Below are 17,159 nucleotides of genomic sequence, written 5' to 3' on the forward strand. Positions count from 1 at the left end.
TTTAATATTAAAGTTACTTCTATAAAATATTCTGGCTATTGTAGAAATTCTGTAGGTGTCCTTGTTTTTTCTCATGCCGGAGATAAATCATCATACCAAACCTTTTTAGGCTCTGTTAAATCCAGTGGCACTTCTTGGTTCACTGAAAATATATCTGATGCATCATAGTGACATGTAGATATCAGATATTCTCACTGGAATGCATGTGACTGATGGAATATATGATGTCAAATAGCGACAGATTTTCAAAAGTGCTTGACACTCGGGGGCTGACACTGAAAATGTGTCCAGTTAAGTCCAAAATTTCTTTCTATCAAATGAAAAAGAATGCCTAGCAATATTGACAAGGAAGGGGGCTGGAGAGGAAAACAGTGATAGCTTCCTTACCGCACGGATTAGGAGAGGGTAAGCGGGGGTCCTCTCCGGGCAGCCAGTACGGATCTTTACATGTGCATTTCATGTATGTCAAACTTGAAACTCTCATGCATACATTATTGAAGGGAAAAGCTATGTGCCTCCAAAGACTCGAAACAGAAGGCAAATAATTCCCCTTCACACAAAATGGATTTTCTAAAAATCACATGATTTTTTGGAGGTCTGACTCAGATTTTTGAATGTTTGAGGTTGACAATACTGGATCTGTTCCTAACTTACTTGAGTGGGGAGGAGCTGCTGGTGCTTTTTTCTCGGGGTTTCTCCCTTCCCAGTCCATCACCTGGGTGCTGCTTGTTTTCCCCTATACTTTTTCCATTCCTGAACTTTTAATCAAAAATCAGGAAAGAGAAGGTTAAGGACCTTAAATGGTAAGGCTGTCTATTGTAAATCTTATCTTAAAGTAGCACAGCAGCCCTTGGTAGTGAACTAGATCACCAATGTAGTGCTGACGTGAGAGAAATGTGCTACCTATGGAATCACCGGCACACTGGGTTACCATTGGTGCACTTCTATCCAAATTGTGGTCTAAACTCACCCTGATTAATTTGAGACTTGATGAGATAGATCCGGGAGTGGATGCATGATTGTAATTAGTGCAATAACTGAATTCTTAACACACTCAAACTAGAATTGAAATACTGTAATTTGCTGGTTCTGTCGTTTACCTGTTCTCTAATTCAGAACACCTGTATTCATTTGTTTAAATCCCCCCCTTGCCTAAGGGCTTAGTGGGTGTTCTTCTACTGACTGAAGTCCTGCCTGTGCTTTTTGTCATTTAGTAAAGCATTAAACTAAGAAGTATGAAGAGAATTAATTTGAGTCCTAGTTAATGAGCTATGAGTCGGAGGTTTAGGTTAATGAAGTCTGGACCATATAAAGTAATTTGAACTCCAACTGACATGGCTCTGCCAGCAAAAAACCCTACTGTAGATCAGCAAAAAAAATGATTTTGCCAATGTAGCTTATTCCATTGGGCAATTAGTTTAAGCTATACCAGCGGAAGAACTCTTTTGCCAGTATAGGTTGCATCTCCATGAGTGCAATATACTGGTACATCTATCCTGGCAGACTGGTTTAAGTGTAGACTAGGCATAAATTCCCTCTGTAGGGCTTTGAGCAGGAATCTGTAACCACTTGAGGGGCTTTGAGCAGGAATCTGTAACCACTTGAACGTAGTGCAGAATACATCAGAACAATAAGAGGGGGAGGGCTGTGAAGTGAGTCTGCCTGGTCACGTGGTGCAGGCTGGGACCGTGGCGGAGCCGGGGGCTGCGTCTGCATCTGGGCGAGCGGGGAGCGGCCGGAACGGACGTGTTCCTGATGATCCGGCGCCACAAGACGACCATCTTCACTGACGCCAAGGAGTCCAGCACCGTGTATGAGCTGAAGCACATTGTGGAGGGCATCCTCAAGCGGCTCTCCGAGGAGCAGCGGCTCTACAAAGATGACCAGCTGCTAGATGACAGCAAGACCCTGGGAGATTGCAGCTTCACCAGCCAGATGGCGCGGCCCCAGGCGCTGTCCACGGTGGGCCTGGCTTTCTGAGCTGGGGATGACTCCTTCGAGGTTCTCCGCATCGACCCCTTCTCCAGCCTCCTGGAGCTCCCTGACATCATGAAATCCCAAGACTCCAGCAGCAGCGCGAACGAACATGCTGTGCAGTGAGATCAGGGGGCGGGTGGGCGCAGTGATTTCCCCCCCTCGTGCCCCCCCAGGATGTCTCCCGCGGGCCCCCAGCACACAGCCCTTGCTTCCCCATCTGGGATCAAACTCCCTCCACCAGCCCCCCCGAAATCTACCTTCTCTTCGGTTTGGAAACAATAAAGGTTTGGCTGTTTTGTTTTTTTTTTGGTTTTTTTTTTTTTGTTGTTTTTGTTTTTTTGTTTTGTTTTTTTTGTTTTTAACACAAAAAGTTAAAAGGGGTGTTGTAAATGAGGTGGGGGGGTCTGGAGAAAGAAAGGATGGCTTTGTAGTTAAGGCATAGGACTGAATCTCAGGAGAAGAGTTCTGTCCCTCGCACCATGTGATATTGGGAGAGTCTCTTACTTCATAGCTTAGTATAGCCATAAAAAGGATTATAGCTTTTTTTAGTTGTGTGATTTTAGCACAAACTACTATAATATTTTACTTGTACATTTTTGGATTTTGTAATGTATAATGTCTTGGTCAAACTTTCCACAGGTCTTGCATAACAGCACAAAATCCTTAGTAATTATTGAATTACTGTACTTTAAATTCAAAGTTATAGAATTTAACTTTAGACAGGGATAATTAATGACAGCTAATTATGATATCTACTTTTGTTTTATGTAGGAAGCTATTGAATCATTCAAAGAAGCCCTGAAGCAGAAAGCTGATTTCATAGATGCATATAAGAGTCTGGGACAGGCCTACAGGTAAGCATGTTCAGAAATAGCTTTTTAATAGCGCTGGCTTAAAGCCTCTAGCACACTTTCAACACTGCATATCAATAAAAATAACACAATAGTCTTTAATCATAGATTTGTTTCTCTATATTTTGATGTGTTATTGTTGATAGTTAATAGCATGGACTTCAGGGTTGAGCTCAATACAAACAAAACAAAGGCAAAGAGGTTTTAGTATAAATCCAAAGTAAACAGGTCTCTTAAAGTATATCTACACTGCAGTCAGAGATCTGTTTTTCGCCTTCCTCTGTAGCATGGGGCATGGTTGACTTGAGGGAGGCTTCTCTGCTCCTTGAAGTCTTTGAACCATGATTTAAGGACTTCAATAGCTCAGACATGGGTGAGGTTTTTCATAGGAGTGGGTGGGTGAGATTCTGTGGCCTGCGCTGTGCAGGAGGTCGGACTAGATGATCAGAATGGTCCCTTCTGACCTTAGTATCTATGAATCTATGATTGCAGCTTGGGTAGGTATACGCCTGCTAGCTTTAATCTAGCTAGCACAGCTAAAAATAGCAGTGAAGATGTGGTGTTGGGGGGCCCCTGAATGAGCTAGCAATGCAAGCATGTACCCAGGAGGGCTTGTATAGTCCATGCTTCCATGTCTTCCCTGCTATTTTAGCCCTTGCTAGCTATATTAAAGCTGATACGAGTATATCTACCCAAGCAGCAATCACACTTCCAATTGCCATGTACACATACCCCTTAGGGCCTCATTTACCTGATCTTTAGCTTCTATCAGTACCATAGTTGAAACATATCCTCAAGTGATATTGTATGAAAGTGGGGTAAACATTATGAACCACAGTTGACTATTTTACTCTCATAATAAGAACTTGCTAGATAGTTTCTGAAATAATAATATTTAGACAGCAGTGAGTGGTTTTTGCATGTTTAAGTTTTGACTTAATTATATAGTGCCACAAGTGTGATAGATGCTATATAAATGAATATAAACACAGGGTCTCTGCCCTTAAGTATTTGCAATCTAAATACTTACACTAAAACTGGGAAGTAATTATTTTTAAAAACCAACCTGTTGTTTTTGCTTTAAGTATCGGCAAAATAAATTCTTTTTGAAAAACCTAATGTATTTAAATTGGACTCTTATTCAGGAGTTAGGTAATGGGTCACTCTTTAGTTTTGCTTTTAATAATGATATGGAAATGACAAGAAGAGAACTTGACTTTGTTTATTAAGGTTTTGAATTTGTGTGTCTTTAAAGAGGTGATCTACAGATAATAACTAGGAAGAAAAGCAGTTGTGGATAGGTTATATATTTAAAAAAATGAATAATACATAAACCAGTCATCACCCTGACTACTATGCCTGTATACTGTATTCCTTCTCTTCCACACAACCCTCTGTACTTCGTCAGTTTTTTCTTTCATATTTTGGATTATTATGTTTGGAAAACACCTACATTATGTGATTGGTGCTGCTGCAATATAAATTGTTGCCTGTAATCTAAATTTGGCCCCCTGGCAATATGCATTATAATATAGTCTTGAATTACATGATCACCTACTATTTTTTTCTACAGGACCCCTGCCTCATTTTGTGCACAGAATGGACTGTGCTTGTTGACTGTGTACCTATTCACAAGTTTTTATCTTTAAAATACAGTCTCTTATTTGCCTATGCTTTATTTACCACAGGATCTAAACCTTGCACTGAGTATGCAATTATTAATTCTTCATGGGCTTTCTGTGACATTCATCACTGTAGTATGGATGCTTCATAGACGTGAATTCATTGATCTTCACAACATCCCTTTGAAGGAAGAAGTGGGGATTTTTATTCCTGTTCTGTACATGGAGAATGGAAGCAAAAATTGTCAAATGTCTCGTATGTTTGGGTGCCCAGTTTAAGGATCCTAGGGTCTGACTTTTTCAGAGAGTTCAGGATTGCCAACCCAAAAATCATGAGTCAAACCCCCCAAAATCATGAGATTATTTTTTAAAAGATTATGTTGTGATTTTGATCTGTCGTTTTTGAACTCACTGCCCAATGTGTGGCTGTGACGGTTAGCATTGCCTGATTTGAGTAAGGTGATTTTGGCCACCACTGCAGGAGCTTTTACTGTGTCCCTGATGCTGGAAGCTCTGCAGCATCTCCCTAATCCCAAAATTCTAATTTAATTGTCCCTCCATCTGTCCACCCCCCCATCCCTCCCAGCCCAGCAATTCATTATACAACCCTCTCAGCCCTCGCATCAGTTCTGTCTTCTTCCATCTCCCACATCTACTGCTCCTGCAGGTTCATGATTCTTCTCTGCCTGGAGTGGGGAAGGTCCTGGGGCTCTTTCCCTTCCCAGTCCTTGTGTTGTAGGGATAGAGAGGGGAGGGAGGAGGAGCAGAGGGAAGATTGATCCATCTTTCACTGCAGGGAGGAGGAAGCAGAGCCCTTGCACTGTTGGGCTGTGTGCTCCCTCCTGTGAGAAAGGTATAGACTGCTCCCTCTCCCTTCTCTCCGCTCCTGTGAGCGGAGCAGAGAAAAATCTGCCTGCTCCTATAGCTGTTTCCCAGGAGGTAGGTAGCCAATAAGAGGGTGTGGGGGCCCTTGCACCAGGCAGGGTTGAAATTCAGGAGAGGGATGGAGCTTCTTGCATCATTGTGAGGCTGATTCAACCCCCAGCCAAAATTGTGTTACGTGTGAAGAAATTGCAAGAGTTGGTGACACTGGAATATTTAATTTTCATAGCCCTTTAAATGTTCATAACACAGGTCCCATTGACTTAATTTACATTTATTAATGCTTAGCACTGGTGCAAATCAGACCCCAGGGCCTCAAGTTGGGAACCCAGAAAATGAGGAACACGCAATTAGTGACCACCTGTGAAAAGCTTGGTGTAAGTGATTTCTTCAGAGTCACATTGGAATTCTGTGGCAGAGTAGGGATAGAATCCTGTTCTCCAGGATGGCCTTCAACTGTCTTCACCATGAGATGCTTCTTTCTCTTCCTACAGTCCCCTGCCTCATTCATTACACATCTTCCAACTTCTGCAACAAATGTGGCAAGGATCCTACAGAAAAAAGCCTCCTTCACTGTGCACTCTTGCTTCATTCCCTGAGCACCATTCATCCTGTCCACTGAATAAATAAGGCAGAGGTGCTGCAGGGAAAAAAGTATGATTATCATGTAATTAAAGACTGTATGCGCAAGGAGGCAGAATTAACAATCGCACAAGCAACCTTATAATAGCATATTTTAAAAAAATAGTCGATTAAGGTTATATAGTGGATGTCTCAAAATAGACAAGGTAGGGTGGTATTTTAGAACATTAAGTTCGTACTTTTGTCTTTCTTGCCAAGCACAGACCCAATGCAATCACCAGTGCCTTGGTGCACATCTAATCATGCGCTTTCCTGGTAACATCATACCCACCATGCCTGAGTGCTGGAGTCTGCCTGCCTGTAAGGCAAGTCCTGTTTTATTTTCCCCAGTAGTGCTTGTGTAAATCTGAATCCATTAAGATACACAATGTTAACTTTTTGAAAAGTAATCTCTTTATTCTTGAGGAGGTTTTTCAGCACAAATATTGCTTTCTTTTCTAATATAGGCAGGCTCCGTCAATGGGGGTTTTGGCAATTGTTAGCAAAATGGATGTTGGGATATGTAATTGACGGGAGCGGGCAGTCATGGGTATGTGGCAGTGTTGTTTCATTTCTTATTCAGGTCTGCTTATTTAAAGTTTAGCAAATATTAAAAACATGCCAAAATGTCTCTCAAGTCACTTGGAAAACAAAGCTTTATTTGCCAACATTTTTCAAATATTATTTGTAGATCACCTTTTAAGATAAAGATTAGATCATAAATGTATAGAATATTTTTAAGGACAGAAGGGGTTCATTGTGATGATCTAATCTGACTGCCTACATAGCACAAATCTTAAAATATCACCCAGTAATTCCTGCATCAAGTTCAATAACTTGTGGTTGAAATAGACTATCTTTTTTCAGATCATCTGCTTTTGTAAAGGCATTTGAATCTGAATATTAATCAGTTAATGAACCAGCTTAAAAAACAAACTAGTTTTTCTGCTTGGTAATTGCATGTGCTTTGATTCTTTATTTTTAGTGCTGCTATCTTAAATGTGCGTGGTTGATTGGAACTCATTTAATATATTAAAATTGGATACTGTAAACGTAATTCAGAATCTTTGGGTTTTACATGCCAGTTTTATCAAAAGGATATTAACTTAATTTTATTTTTAAAACTATATCATGTTCTATTGGCTGTATCTACTTCTGAAATTATATAATTCTAAACATAATGATCAATTTGGCCATTAACTGAAAATTGGCACATGTTTTTTCAATTGGCAGCTTCTGAAAGACATAAAATTTACTTACACTTCTGAATCCATCCTTATAAATAGCTTTTGTTGATGGGGAAGGGATATCAGCTGGACTGGTTCAGTTGTATCTTATTCAAGGATGCTTATTGTAGGAGGCTTTCATTCTTGTTTTTTCCGAGGAAGTACTGTTCAGGAAATGCATGAAGTTTCATAGTCAGTCAGTGGTTAATGCCCACAAAATTGTGTGAATCCAGGGTCTAGTGCAAGGGTCTCAAACTCAAATGACCACGAGGGCCACATGACCACTAGTACATTGGCCCAAGGTCTGCACCACTGACTCCCTGCCCCCTGCTGCCCTGGCCCTGCCCCCACTCCACCCCTTCCGTGAGGCCCCATCCCTGCCCTGCCTCTTTCCACCCCTTCCCTGAAATCCCCACCCCAACTCCACCCCCTCCCTGTCCCCGAGGGGTGCAGGGTGCGGCAGGGTAGCTCAGGGCAGGGGGTTGGGATGCAGGAGGGGTGTGGGGTGCATCAGGGGGCTCAGGGCAGGGGGTCAGGGTGCCGGATGGGGCAAGGGGGCAGGCGGCTCACGGCAGGGGATTGGGGTGCAGGAGGGGTGTGGGGTGTGTCAGGGGGTCAGGGTGTGGCAGGGGGTTGGGTGCGGCAGGGGATTAGGGCAGGGAGTTGGGTGCAGGAGGGGTGTGGGGTGCAGCAGGGGGTTCAGCTGCAGGAGGGAATTGGGGGATGGGACCAGCACGGTGCGCACTGGGGCAGGGCAGGCTATCTGCCTGCCCACCCTGCCCCCGCGCCGCTCCGGGAAGCGGCCAGGACCTGGGGGGCACAGGGGTCTGTGTGTTGCCCTGGCCACTCCTTCAGGTACCTCCCCCAAAGCTCCAATTGGCCATGGTTCCCCATTCCCGGCCAATGGGAGCTTCGGGGGAGCTACCTGGAGGAGCGGCCAGGGCAACACACAGACCCTTGTGTCCCCCTCCCCCGGGTCCCAGCCACTTCCCGGAGCGGCGCAGGGGCAGGGCAGGCAGGCAGGGAGCCTGCCCTGCCTCTGGTGCGTGCCGGGCCGGAGCCGCTCTAGGTAAATGCTGGGGGGGCGGGGATGCAGAAAATAATCGTGTTTGAGACCCCTGGTCTAGTGGGATTCTATATCCAAGAGTAGATCCTTTTTAAGTGAAGAAATGTTAACAATAGTTTGGTTGTCACTGCTCAAGAAGTTGCAGATCTCTTACCTTAGTCAAAGAAATTGTCCCTGATGTGATTTTTAAAAAAAAGAAAAAATCAGCCCTAGCTATATCATATCTTTTCTTAATATCTTCATTTGGACTGCATTAAAATTATTTGGTAAAAAGGTAAGTTTGTATGTTCACCATTGCTTTTTATGTTTCTCACTTATGACTTTATGGAATTACCTAGGGAACTTGGTAACTTTGATGCTGCCACAGAGAGCTTCCAGAAGGCTTTGTTGCTAAATCAAAATCATGTTCAGACGTTACAACTCAGGGGAATGATGCTTTACCATCATGGTAGCCTAGAGGAGGCACTGAAGAATTTTAAGGTAAGCACAGGTAGACCTTAAAGATCCATACTAAATTAAGGATTGATATTTTTTAATTAGACCTAATGCTTATCAAATTACAATTAAAATGAAACACAATAATATTATCTTCCACATTCTGAATATGAATGAAAATTTGTATTGCAAGTAAAATACAATTCTGTATATAATCTCTGTTTTGTAAGTATGATTTGTAGTCTTACAATTAGTGAATGATGAACCAGTTCTGGCATGGGAGGGAACTGAGACATTTTCCCCCAGATTTACCAGTTGTTAATACTAGACTCTAAATGGTATTTTATAAGGTTCTGAAATGCTCAGATTGGTCTTATTCACTAATATTTTGGTCAGAAGTGGTACCCAAAGTTTTGAAATTCCATAAGAGGTTGGAGGGTTGTTCTCATAAGACAAGTAGCCAGTTCTGTAATCTCAAGGGTCAGATAAGCATCTGAAGTTTTGGATGCTTATCTAAATCTTTTGAGTTTTCTCCATCATGAACAGTAACAGCTAACACTTGTGTAGAGTGATCCATCTGAAATTGTAAAAACAGGTGCCTGCCCATGAGGTAGTTAAATTATATTCTAATTTTGCAGATCCAGAAACTAAGGCACAGATGTTAAATGACTTGCCCAAAGTTATACAGTGAGTCATTGGCAGAGCAAGGAACAGAGCCAAGTCTAAGAATCCCTTCTTCCCTATCTTAACAGGCACACTTTCCTTCTTATTTATTTAGAACATTGTATATCTTTATGTAAATTACCATGTGTCCCTGTTTTGTAACTTAATTTGTAGATCTTGTTGTATTTAAAAACCAGCTTAATTTTAAATAGCAAGTGCTGTATGAAGAGATGCAGATAACCCATTGGTGTTTAATGTATCCATATAATCAGAGAATTTTGTTTTGGTGTACCAAATTCTAAAGTATGCAGTTGTCTAGCATTATGCTAAACTATCATGATGTAGTGCAGAACTGACTGTAAGGTAATAGTAGTGCAGTGTGAATTTCAGAGCTATGATGCTTGGTGGAAGAGAAGAACTGATGGTGGATACATTGTATAAAGTTGCATCTTAAGAAAAATGTCTCCTATTTTTAGGGTCTGTTTGCACTAGGAAATGACGTGTTACGACAATGCTTATCAACAGTGGGTTCCTTGTAGCCTCACTCATCTGGTGCGTGAAAACTGTTTAGCTGCAAGTGCGCTTCAACAAAATTCACTTGGTTACTGAAAGTGTGATCAAGATCAAGTTTCACTAGCACTGTTACATTTGTGTAATGGTGCTGAAAATATTTTTCTCCACCTTAGCTAGCAATTAATTAAATTGTTTTTAATATCAGTTGAAGAAAAGTCATTGGGAAAACAGTTGCTGACAACTTTGAAAGTAAAGAAAACCATTCCCTGGTGTCGGCCTTGCGAATAAAGAGCTTAGTAATGTATATTAGACTGTTCCAAGATATCCAGGTTAATTTTTGTATTTATTGACTTATTTCTTTAATCTTCTAGAGATGTCTTCAGCTAGAGCCATATAATGAAGTATGCCAGTATATGAAAGGTCTCAGTCATGTTGCAATGGGGCAATTTTATGAAGGCATAAAAGCTCAGACTAAAGTTATGTTAAATGATCCACTACCAGGCCAGAAGGCTAGCCCAGAGTACCTAAAAGTGAAATACCTCCGAGGTAAGTTACGGTTGCGCAGGGCTGGGAAGAATCCTTTGATGTAGGATAAATTGCCTAAGTGTTAGTCATTCATGGAAAACTATTGTTAAGTAAGATGTATTATTCACCTGAGTGCTGTGTGAGTGAGCTGTCTTCACAATTGTCTTGGTGCTTTTTGTTCAGAGTTAAAAGCCAGGACCAGAAAATCAAATTTGGGTCTTGGTTAAGTAGTGAAAGTAACTATGGTACCACTTAACTGGCCTAGACTTTTAACAATTTAGCTAGGATCAAGTTAATATTGATTAATTTAGTAAAGTATTTATCTTAAATCTCTTAACAAATATACAATCCTGTTTTAAATTCTTATTTGGGGGTAAATAAACTGTTGGCCAAGAACAAAAATAACACTTATTGGTATTGTTTTTCTTTACCTCTGCAGATATTCTCGATATTTGCATGCGCATCTTGATACCCCTCTTACTGAATATAACGTAGATACAGATCTTCCTGGAAACTTTAAGGACCATTGGGCCAAAAACCTTCCCTTTTTAATAGAAGACTATGAAGAACAGCCAGGATTGCAGCCACATATAAAGTGAGTGGTTTTTAGAAGACCATTTAGAGTATTCCTGGTAGGATTATTTTTTCAAAAAGTGGCATCTGAGGGTTATTTATCACACATGGTTAACACTGCCTGAGCCCACAGAAAATGTTTGCACTTTTTAGTTCAGAGTGGCTGCAAATGCTTGATTTAGCTCACTAAAAAAGAGGCAGAATCAGAACTTGGTCAAAATGATCTTCTCTAGTTCCAAGTAATTCAGTAAAGATAATTCAGGTTACACAGCCATGTTAACTGTTTTGTTCTTTATTTTGTCTTGGAACTGGATTAGTAATTAGATTATAGATCACTTCAGTTTTAGAGAAACTCAGGATAGACTTCCATCTGGATATCCATCCTTAGTGTAAAAATCCCAACCTGGAGTTTGCTTACTGTTGAATATTTAAGGTTTCTTTTTTTTTTGTTTTTTTTTTAAAGGGTATAGTTTCTCAGACATTAAATATATTACTTGTAACTCTGACTTAATGTAATTGTGTTTTAGCATAATTTATGTTACATTCCACCTCTAGAGTGGTGGTAATCAGTCACAGAAGCAAAGGCTTTGTCAGAATAGGATTTAAAAGTTTAACTATCAGGGAAGTAGACCTTTTCCTCATATGAGATTTTCTTCTCTCTGAAAAAACTAACCTTCAGTTTTACGGTCATTTGACACAACATGGTTTAGAAACTTGTCATTTTGTAGATATGTGCTCAAACCTGCATTTCTTATGCATGCAAAACATATACTGACTTCAGTGGGAGTTTAGAGAAGGAATTACAGAATCCGACCACTAGTCTGTTTACTCCTCATGTTTTCTTCCATGCCATAGCTCTGATCCCTAAGAAATTCAGGATTAATATACACTGAGGAGATGACTCACTATAGAACCTTGCAATTTATTAGATATCTGTTGGAAATCACTTATTCTAATAATTAAGTCTGATGGTGAAATATTGTTCCTGTTGAGATGAATGAATTTTGCTATTGACTTCATTGGGGTCAGAATTTCATCTCGATTGTTTTGTGTGTGGTATCTACAACACATGTGTTTTTTGGTACTTGCTTTAATTCTTTTCTGGGCTTGTGTTACTGACCACCACAAATACAGATTGTTTTTAAGCTGTTTTCAGGAGCCATCATGGCAGATGGTGGTTGATAATTACTTTGTGACATTTTTTCTTCAAGGGATGTGCTATTTCAGAATTTTGAAAGCTATAAACCTGAAGTGCAAGAACTTGTATGTGTGGCTGATCATCTGGGTTCACTGATGCAATATGAGACGCCAGGATTCCTTCCAAATAAGAGAATGCACAGAGGTATGCAGGGAGACTCTGCATCTGGGAATGGCTTGCTTTGATAGCGCTATGAGCTAATAAACTTAAGGTTGTTCTACACCGGGTACTTACATTGGCATAGCGACGTCTCTCAGGGGTGTGCAAAATTCACATCCCTGAAGGATGTAGCTTTGCTAACTAACTACTGGTGTAGACAGCACTAGGTCGATGAAGAATTCTTCCGTAGGCCTAGCTACCGCTTATATGGGAGGTGCATTACCTACAGTGATGCAGCTGTAGCAATTTAAGTAAAAACATACCCTTAAAGTGATATGCAGTTCTAAAACTTTTTTCTTTACATTTCCATTTATCTGAAATGTATTAACCAAAAATGTTTAGATGTAAAATTTACAAATACCCACACTTTGTATCTTAACATGTACATATTTTCATCGTGGTCTAGCTCTGGACTGGAAGCCATGAACTACTGGGTCTTTATACCAGCATTAACACTAACTGCTTCTGTTCCCTTGAACAGGTCACTTAAGTTGGCTGCTTCAGTTCCTCCCCGTAAAATGGAGAGTCTCTGATTGGACTAACTGGTTCTACATATTCTTTGTTGTTCAGCAATGGGGCTGGCTGCGTTGGAAGTAATGCAAGCTGTACAGAGAACGTGGGCAAACTCAAAAGTTCGAATGAATGGGAAAACCAGATTGATGCAGTGGAGAGATATGTTTGACATTGCTGTGAAATGGCGAAGGTAATGCTCAGAGAAGAGAGCTACTAAGCCTACCTTGTAAAATTGATGCAAGTTCCTGTTAGTGGAATTTTAAGACAGACTGAACAACTGCAGGCTTTGTACTAGATGTGGAGGCAGATTTCTTCAGAATCTTAGTCCCTACTGCTTTAACTGCATCCTCACTTGTGGGCTGGTCCACTGTGCAGTGTTTGCAGCGATTTTCATAAAGGGATGTTTAACAACTCTTCATCCAAAGGAGGAATACTCTTGCAGGTTGAGGTCTCCTTGGTCTGCACTTGCCAGAGATTAGAGGCACTGCACTTTTCACAAGATGAATTTGAAGAGCTAAATAAATAAGTATTTTAAAGGAGACAGAGGGTAGTGAGATACAAATCCAGCTAGCAGAATAGAGGTTGGTTATTGTAAAATAATTAGACTTTTTTCACATGCAGAGGACACTTGCATTGTATTTTTTTTTTCCCATCAGTTAATCCATTTGGGCAAGGAAATTCATTAATAGTATGAACACTACTGAGTTAACTGTAGGAATCAAAAAGATTTGGTATGCAGCGCATGCTTTAAAGTTCCTTTTTATAAAGAAATTTCTGGGCTTTTTTTCTGAACTTTGCAAGGAAGAATAAAAACAAGTTGGTAGCTTGTGATGGCACTCATTGTTTTTAAATGGGAGCCTGGATCTAGCCATCTTTCTAGCCTCTGCTTTCAATTTTACTTGTTCTCAATAAGGTAAAAATAACTTGAATAGTAAGACTATTTTTGTTGTAAAAATTGTTAAAAAAATTTATACATTACATTACTGAGTATTTACAAAATCTTACATTTTTTTTCACCGCTTCCTCCAACTACTGCCCCTTCCTGGGAGTTGCAATTCAGTTTGAAGAACTTTGTTCTAGATTACTGTTTCAAATGCAGTCCAACTGATGACCAAAAGTTTCTGAGAAATGCACAAGGCACAATAATTAGCACCCTTAGTGACAGTCACAGCAGAGATATAAATGAGAATCAACTATTTCATTCTTCTTTGAGTGATTGGCCACATGGATGTCACTCTTGGCACATGTGTGTGAGATTGGATTATTTTAGTTCTTAGTGTCTGTTGGGGCCATGCCTGTGCTATAGATGGCTTTAAGCTGCCCACTCCTCCACCCCACACACACCTGGGGGCAGATGGCTCAACTGTCCTTCAGTTCCTTCTTACAGCCTGTGGCAGCGAAATGAAACCCTTGTAATGTCCACTCTTTGCTCTGTGCATTGCTAGTGTGAATTGGGATTATAGTTGGTAAAATGCATGTTGATTTAAAAAAAATTGCTTTTTTAGGTAGTCCACATAGACTAGACACCCCAACAGCCAATACAGGGTTGCTAGCAACATGGCAGAAGCTAAATCACCAGAATTCATTGCGTATCTCTTGTGTGATGAATGATGAGTATTCAGTGCCTACTCTGCCTAGGAGAGGGACCCATCCCTGGGTGGTGATCTGTATGTTGCTCCTTCGGTGCATGCACTTAGAGCTAGAGCAGCCTGCTGGAAGCTGTTCCTCCTTGAGAAATTGATACAAGCCTCCTCTGACTCAGAGAGGAAAGCTACTGCCCAGCCTCAGACATCTGGTAAGTCTTGCTCCATTAGTGCCCTGATGAGCCGAGTTTTCAGGCCACATCTACTCAAGGGCCCTATTTGTCTGCCATTATTCCAGCATTGACGTCCTCTGATGGGCAGGAGAGAGCATGGTTTTAGGGATGAGCAAAGCACAGGTCACCATCTCTGTGCCTAGTAAGTTGAGCACAAGAGTTGTCATGCTTCTGATTTGTGCTAGGCTCCATCTAAGAGTCAGAAGCCTGTTAAGCCCCTTCTGCTTCCCTGGTACTGACCACTAAGGAACAGAAGTGGCACCTACTAAATATGTGGACTCCACTTCTCTTGGTACCAACCTTACCACTGAGCACCTTGGTACGCAGAGTCTTGGCACCAAGTGCATCAGTACTAAAAGCCTAGTACCTTCAACCTCAGTCCTGGTTGCCTTGAAACAGTGTCCAGCAGTATCTACTACCTTGCTACCAGCTATCTTTTAGTACTAAAGCATACATGGTGCCAAATGGATTTGGTGCTGAAGTCACCTTTCTTTAAGAGATTTAAAACACCAGCTTCAGAGTTACCAGAATATCAGGCTAAGGAGCTATCCTGGTACTGGCCTCTCCTTCAGAGGCAGGGCACTCCCAGTAGAATGGCCCCTTCCCTTGGAGGAAGTATATTACTACTACTACTACTACTCCACCTCTGAGTATTGTAAGGACTCATCTCCCACCCATCTGCTCTCAACTTCCTGGATAGCACAGTGAGAATTGGGAAAGCATTCTAAAGAAGATTCCATGAGAAGTAGCAAAAAGAGATCTGGGAGTCATAGGGAACATCCCTCCTGGAACCTCTCCATGTGTTGTTCACACCACAGTGCCTACTATGGCTAATGCAATAGCAATGAGAAAGGTCATCGTAGCTTCACGACTTGAGGATTCCCAGAGAGTTCCAAACAACAAGCAAGGACTTACCATTTGAGGGCAACAAACCTCCACTCCTTTAAAGACCGGTAACTCTACTTTCTGGGCCTCTTTTTTCCGCCCCAAAAAGAAGTTAAACAAGTCAGCAACTCTTATTCAGACAGCACTTCTCTGTCCAATATTATCATCGGCCACAGAGGACTTCAGAGCTACAAAGGAAGAGAGAGATTCCACTGGAGATGGCCCTCTGTCTAGTCTTCTGCTGCCCCTCAATCTGAGGCTTCCACCAGGCAATTTCAAAAGCGTGGTAGAACCACCAGAGGATATTTTGTGCTTTAGACCCCCTCCCTGCCCTTTCCACATCAACATGGCAACTGCCTCTTTTATTTCCAGGAAGGTTGGGCTAGAATCATCTTGGACCAGTTGGTCCTACAACTGGAAGCAATGGAGGAAGTGCCCTTAGAATTTAGGGGCAGACATTTTTATTCCTGTTACTTTTTCATTCCAAAGAACCAGTAGTTGGCTACCCATCCTGGATTTTCAACATCCCAACAACTTCATTTGCTGTTTCAAGTTCAGGATGTCCACTTTGGCCTCCATAATTTTCTTGTTAGATCCTCAACGTTGGTTTGCAGCTCTTGACATGCAAAATGCGTTTCCATTCATCCAGCCAGCTAGATATACCTGAGATTCCTGGTAGAAACATCTCACTAAATGACCATTGTGGCCCCCTCATCGCCGTAGTATCTGAACATGTCAGTCTTTAATGCATTTATCCTCACAACACCCACATGAGGTAGGGATGTGCTATAATCTCAATTTTACAGACAAGGAACCGAGGCACAGAGAGACTAATTGACTTGTCCAAGATGACACAGGAAAACTGGCAGAGCAGGGAGTTACTCCTAGGCTACTGCCCTAAACATTGGACCATCTATCAGTGAGTCCATTAGTACCAGTACAGAGTCCTGCATTTTAGTTTTCCACAGCATTGAGGATACTCATCAAGGACTACTACAGACTCTGGCAAAAGAACTGAGAGACAATGGGGAGGGAAGCGTGAGGACATCTAGGGCACTGACATGACGCCAATCGATATTGTTGGCCAGAAGAATCCAGTCTCATGTGTATGCGCACCAAAAGCTGGAAGTCATGTGGACAATACATCCTGAAGAACCAGTTAGTGTATGTTTGTAACAGTTTAGACTAACGGTTTATACTAAAGTATTGCCTAGAGGCCTTAACCAAGTCAGGACCCCATTGTGCTAGACTCTGTACAGACATCAAAATCATAGAATCATAGAATCATAGAATATCAGGGTTGGAAGGGACCCCAGAAGGTCATCTAGTCCAACCCCTGCTCAAAGCAGGACCAAGTCCCAGTTAAATCATCCCAGCTAGGGCTTTGTCAAGCCTGACCTTAAAAACCTCTAAGGAAGGAGATTCTACCACCTCCCTAGGTAACGCATTCAGTGTTTCACCACCCTCTTAGTGAAAAAGTTTTTCCTAATATCCAATCTAAACCTCCCCCATTGCAACTTGAGACCATTACTCCTCGTTCTGTCATCTGCTACCATTGAGAACAGTCTAGAGCCATCCTCTTTGAAACCCCCTTTCAGGTAGTTGAAAGCAGCTATCAAATCCCCCCTCATTCT

The 17,159-nt window shown here is 41.5% G+C and overlaps 1 protein-coding gene and 1 pseudogene across 10 annotated transcripts in view; both read left to right on the forward strand.

Annotated features, from left to right (window-relative positions):
• The window catches only part of TTC13 (tetratricopeptide repeat domain 13), an 84,626-nt gene that overhangs the window by 35,387 nt on the left and 32,080 nt on the right, over positions 1–17,159 (forward strand). For all 10 annotated transcript variants that reach the window (XR_006280077.1, XR_006280081.1, XR_006280076.1 and 7 more), the window contains exons 9-14: positions 2,749–2,831; positions 8,584–8,725; positions 10,228–10,406; positions 10,821–10,976; positions 12,166–12,296; positions 12,882–13,014. Coding sequence is in view for 3 of the 10 variants with exons in the window: in XM_038395008.2 (XP_038250936.1) it covers positions 2,749–2,831; positions 8,584–8,725; positions 10,228–10,406; positions 10,821–10,976; positions 12,166–12,296; positions 12,882–13,014 (824 nt within the window). In the remaining 7 variants the exon portion in view is untranslated. The remainder of the gene's footprint in view (positions 1–2,748; positions 2,832–8,583; positions 8,726–10,227; positions 10,407–10,820; positions 10,977–12,165; positions 12,297–12,881; positions 13,015–17,159) is intronic.
• Positions 448–2,279, forward strand: LOC119852543 (annotated as a pseudogene).

This window comes from Dermochelys coriacea, chromosome 3, assembly GCF_009764565.3.
Source record: "Dermochelys coriacea isolate rDerCor1 chromosome 3, rDerCor1.pri.v4, whole genome shotgun sequence".
NCBI lineage: Eukaryota > Metazoa > Chordata > Testudines > Dermochelyidae > Dermochelys > Dermochelys coriacea.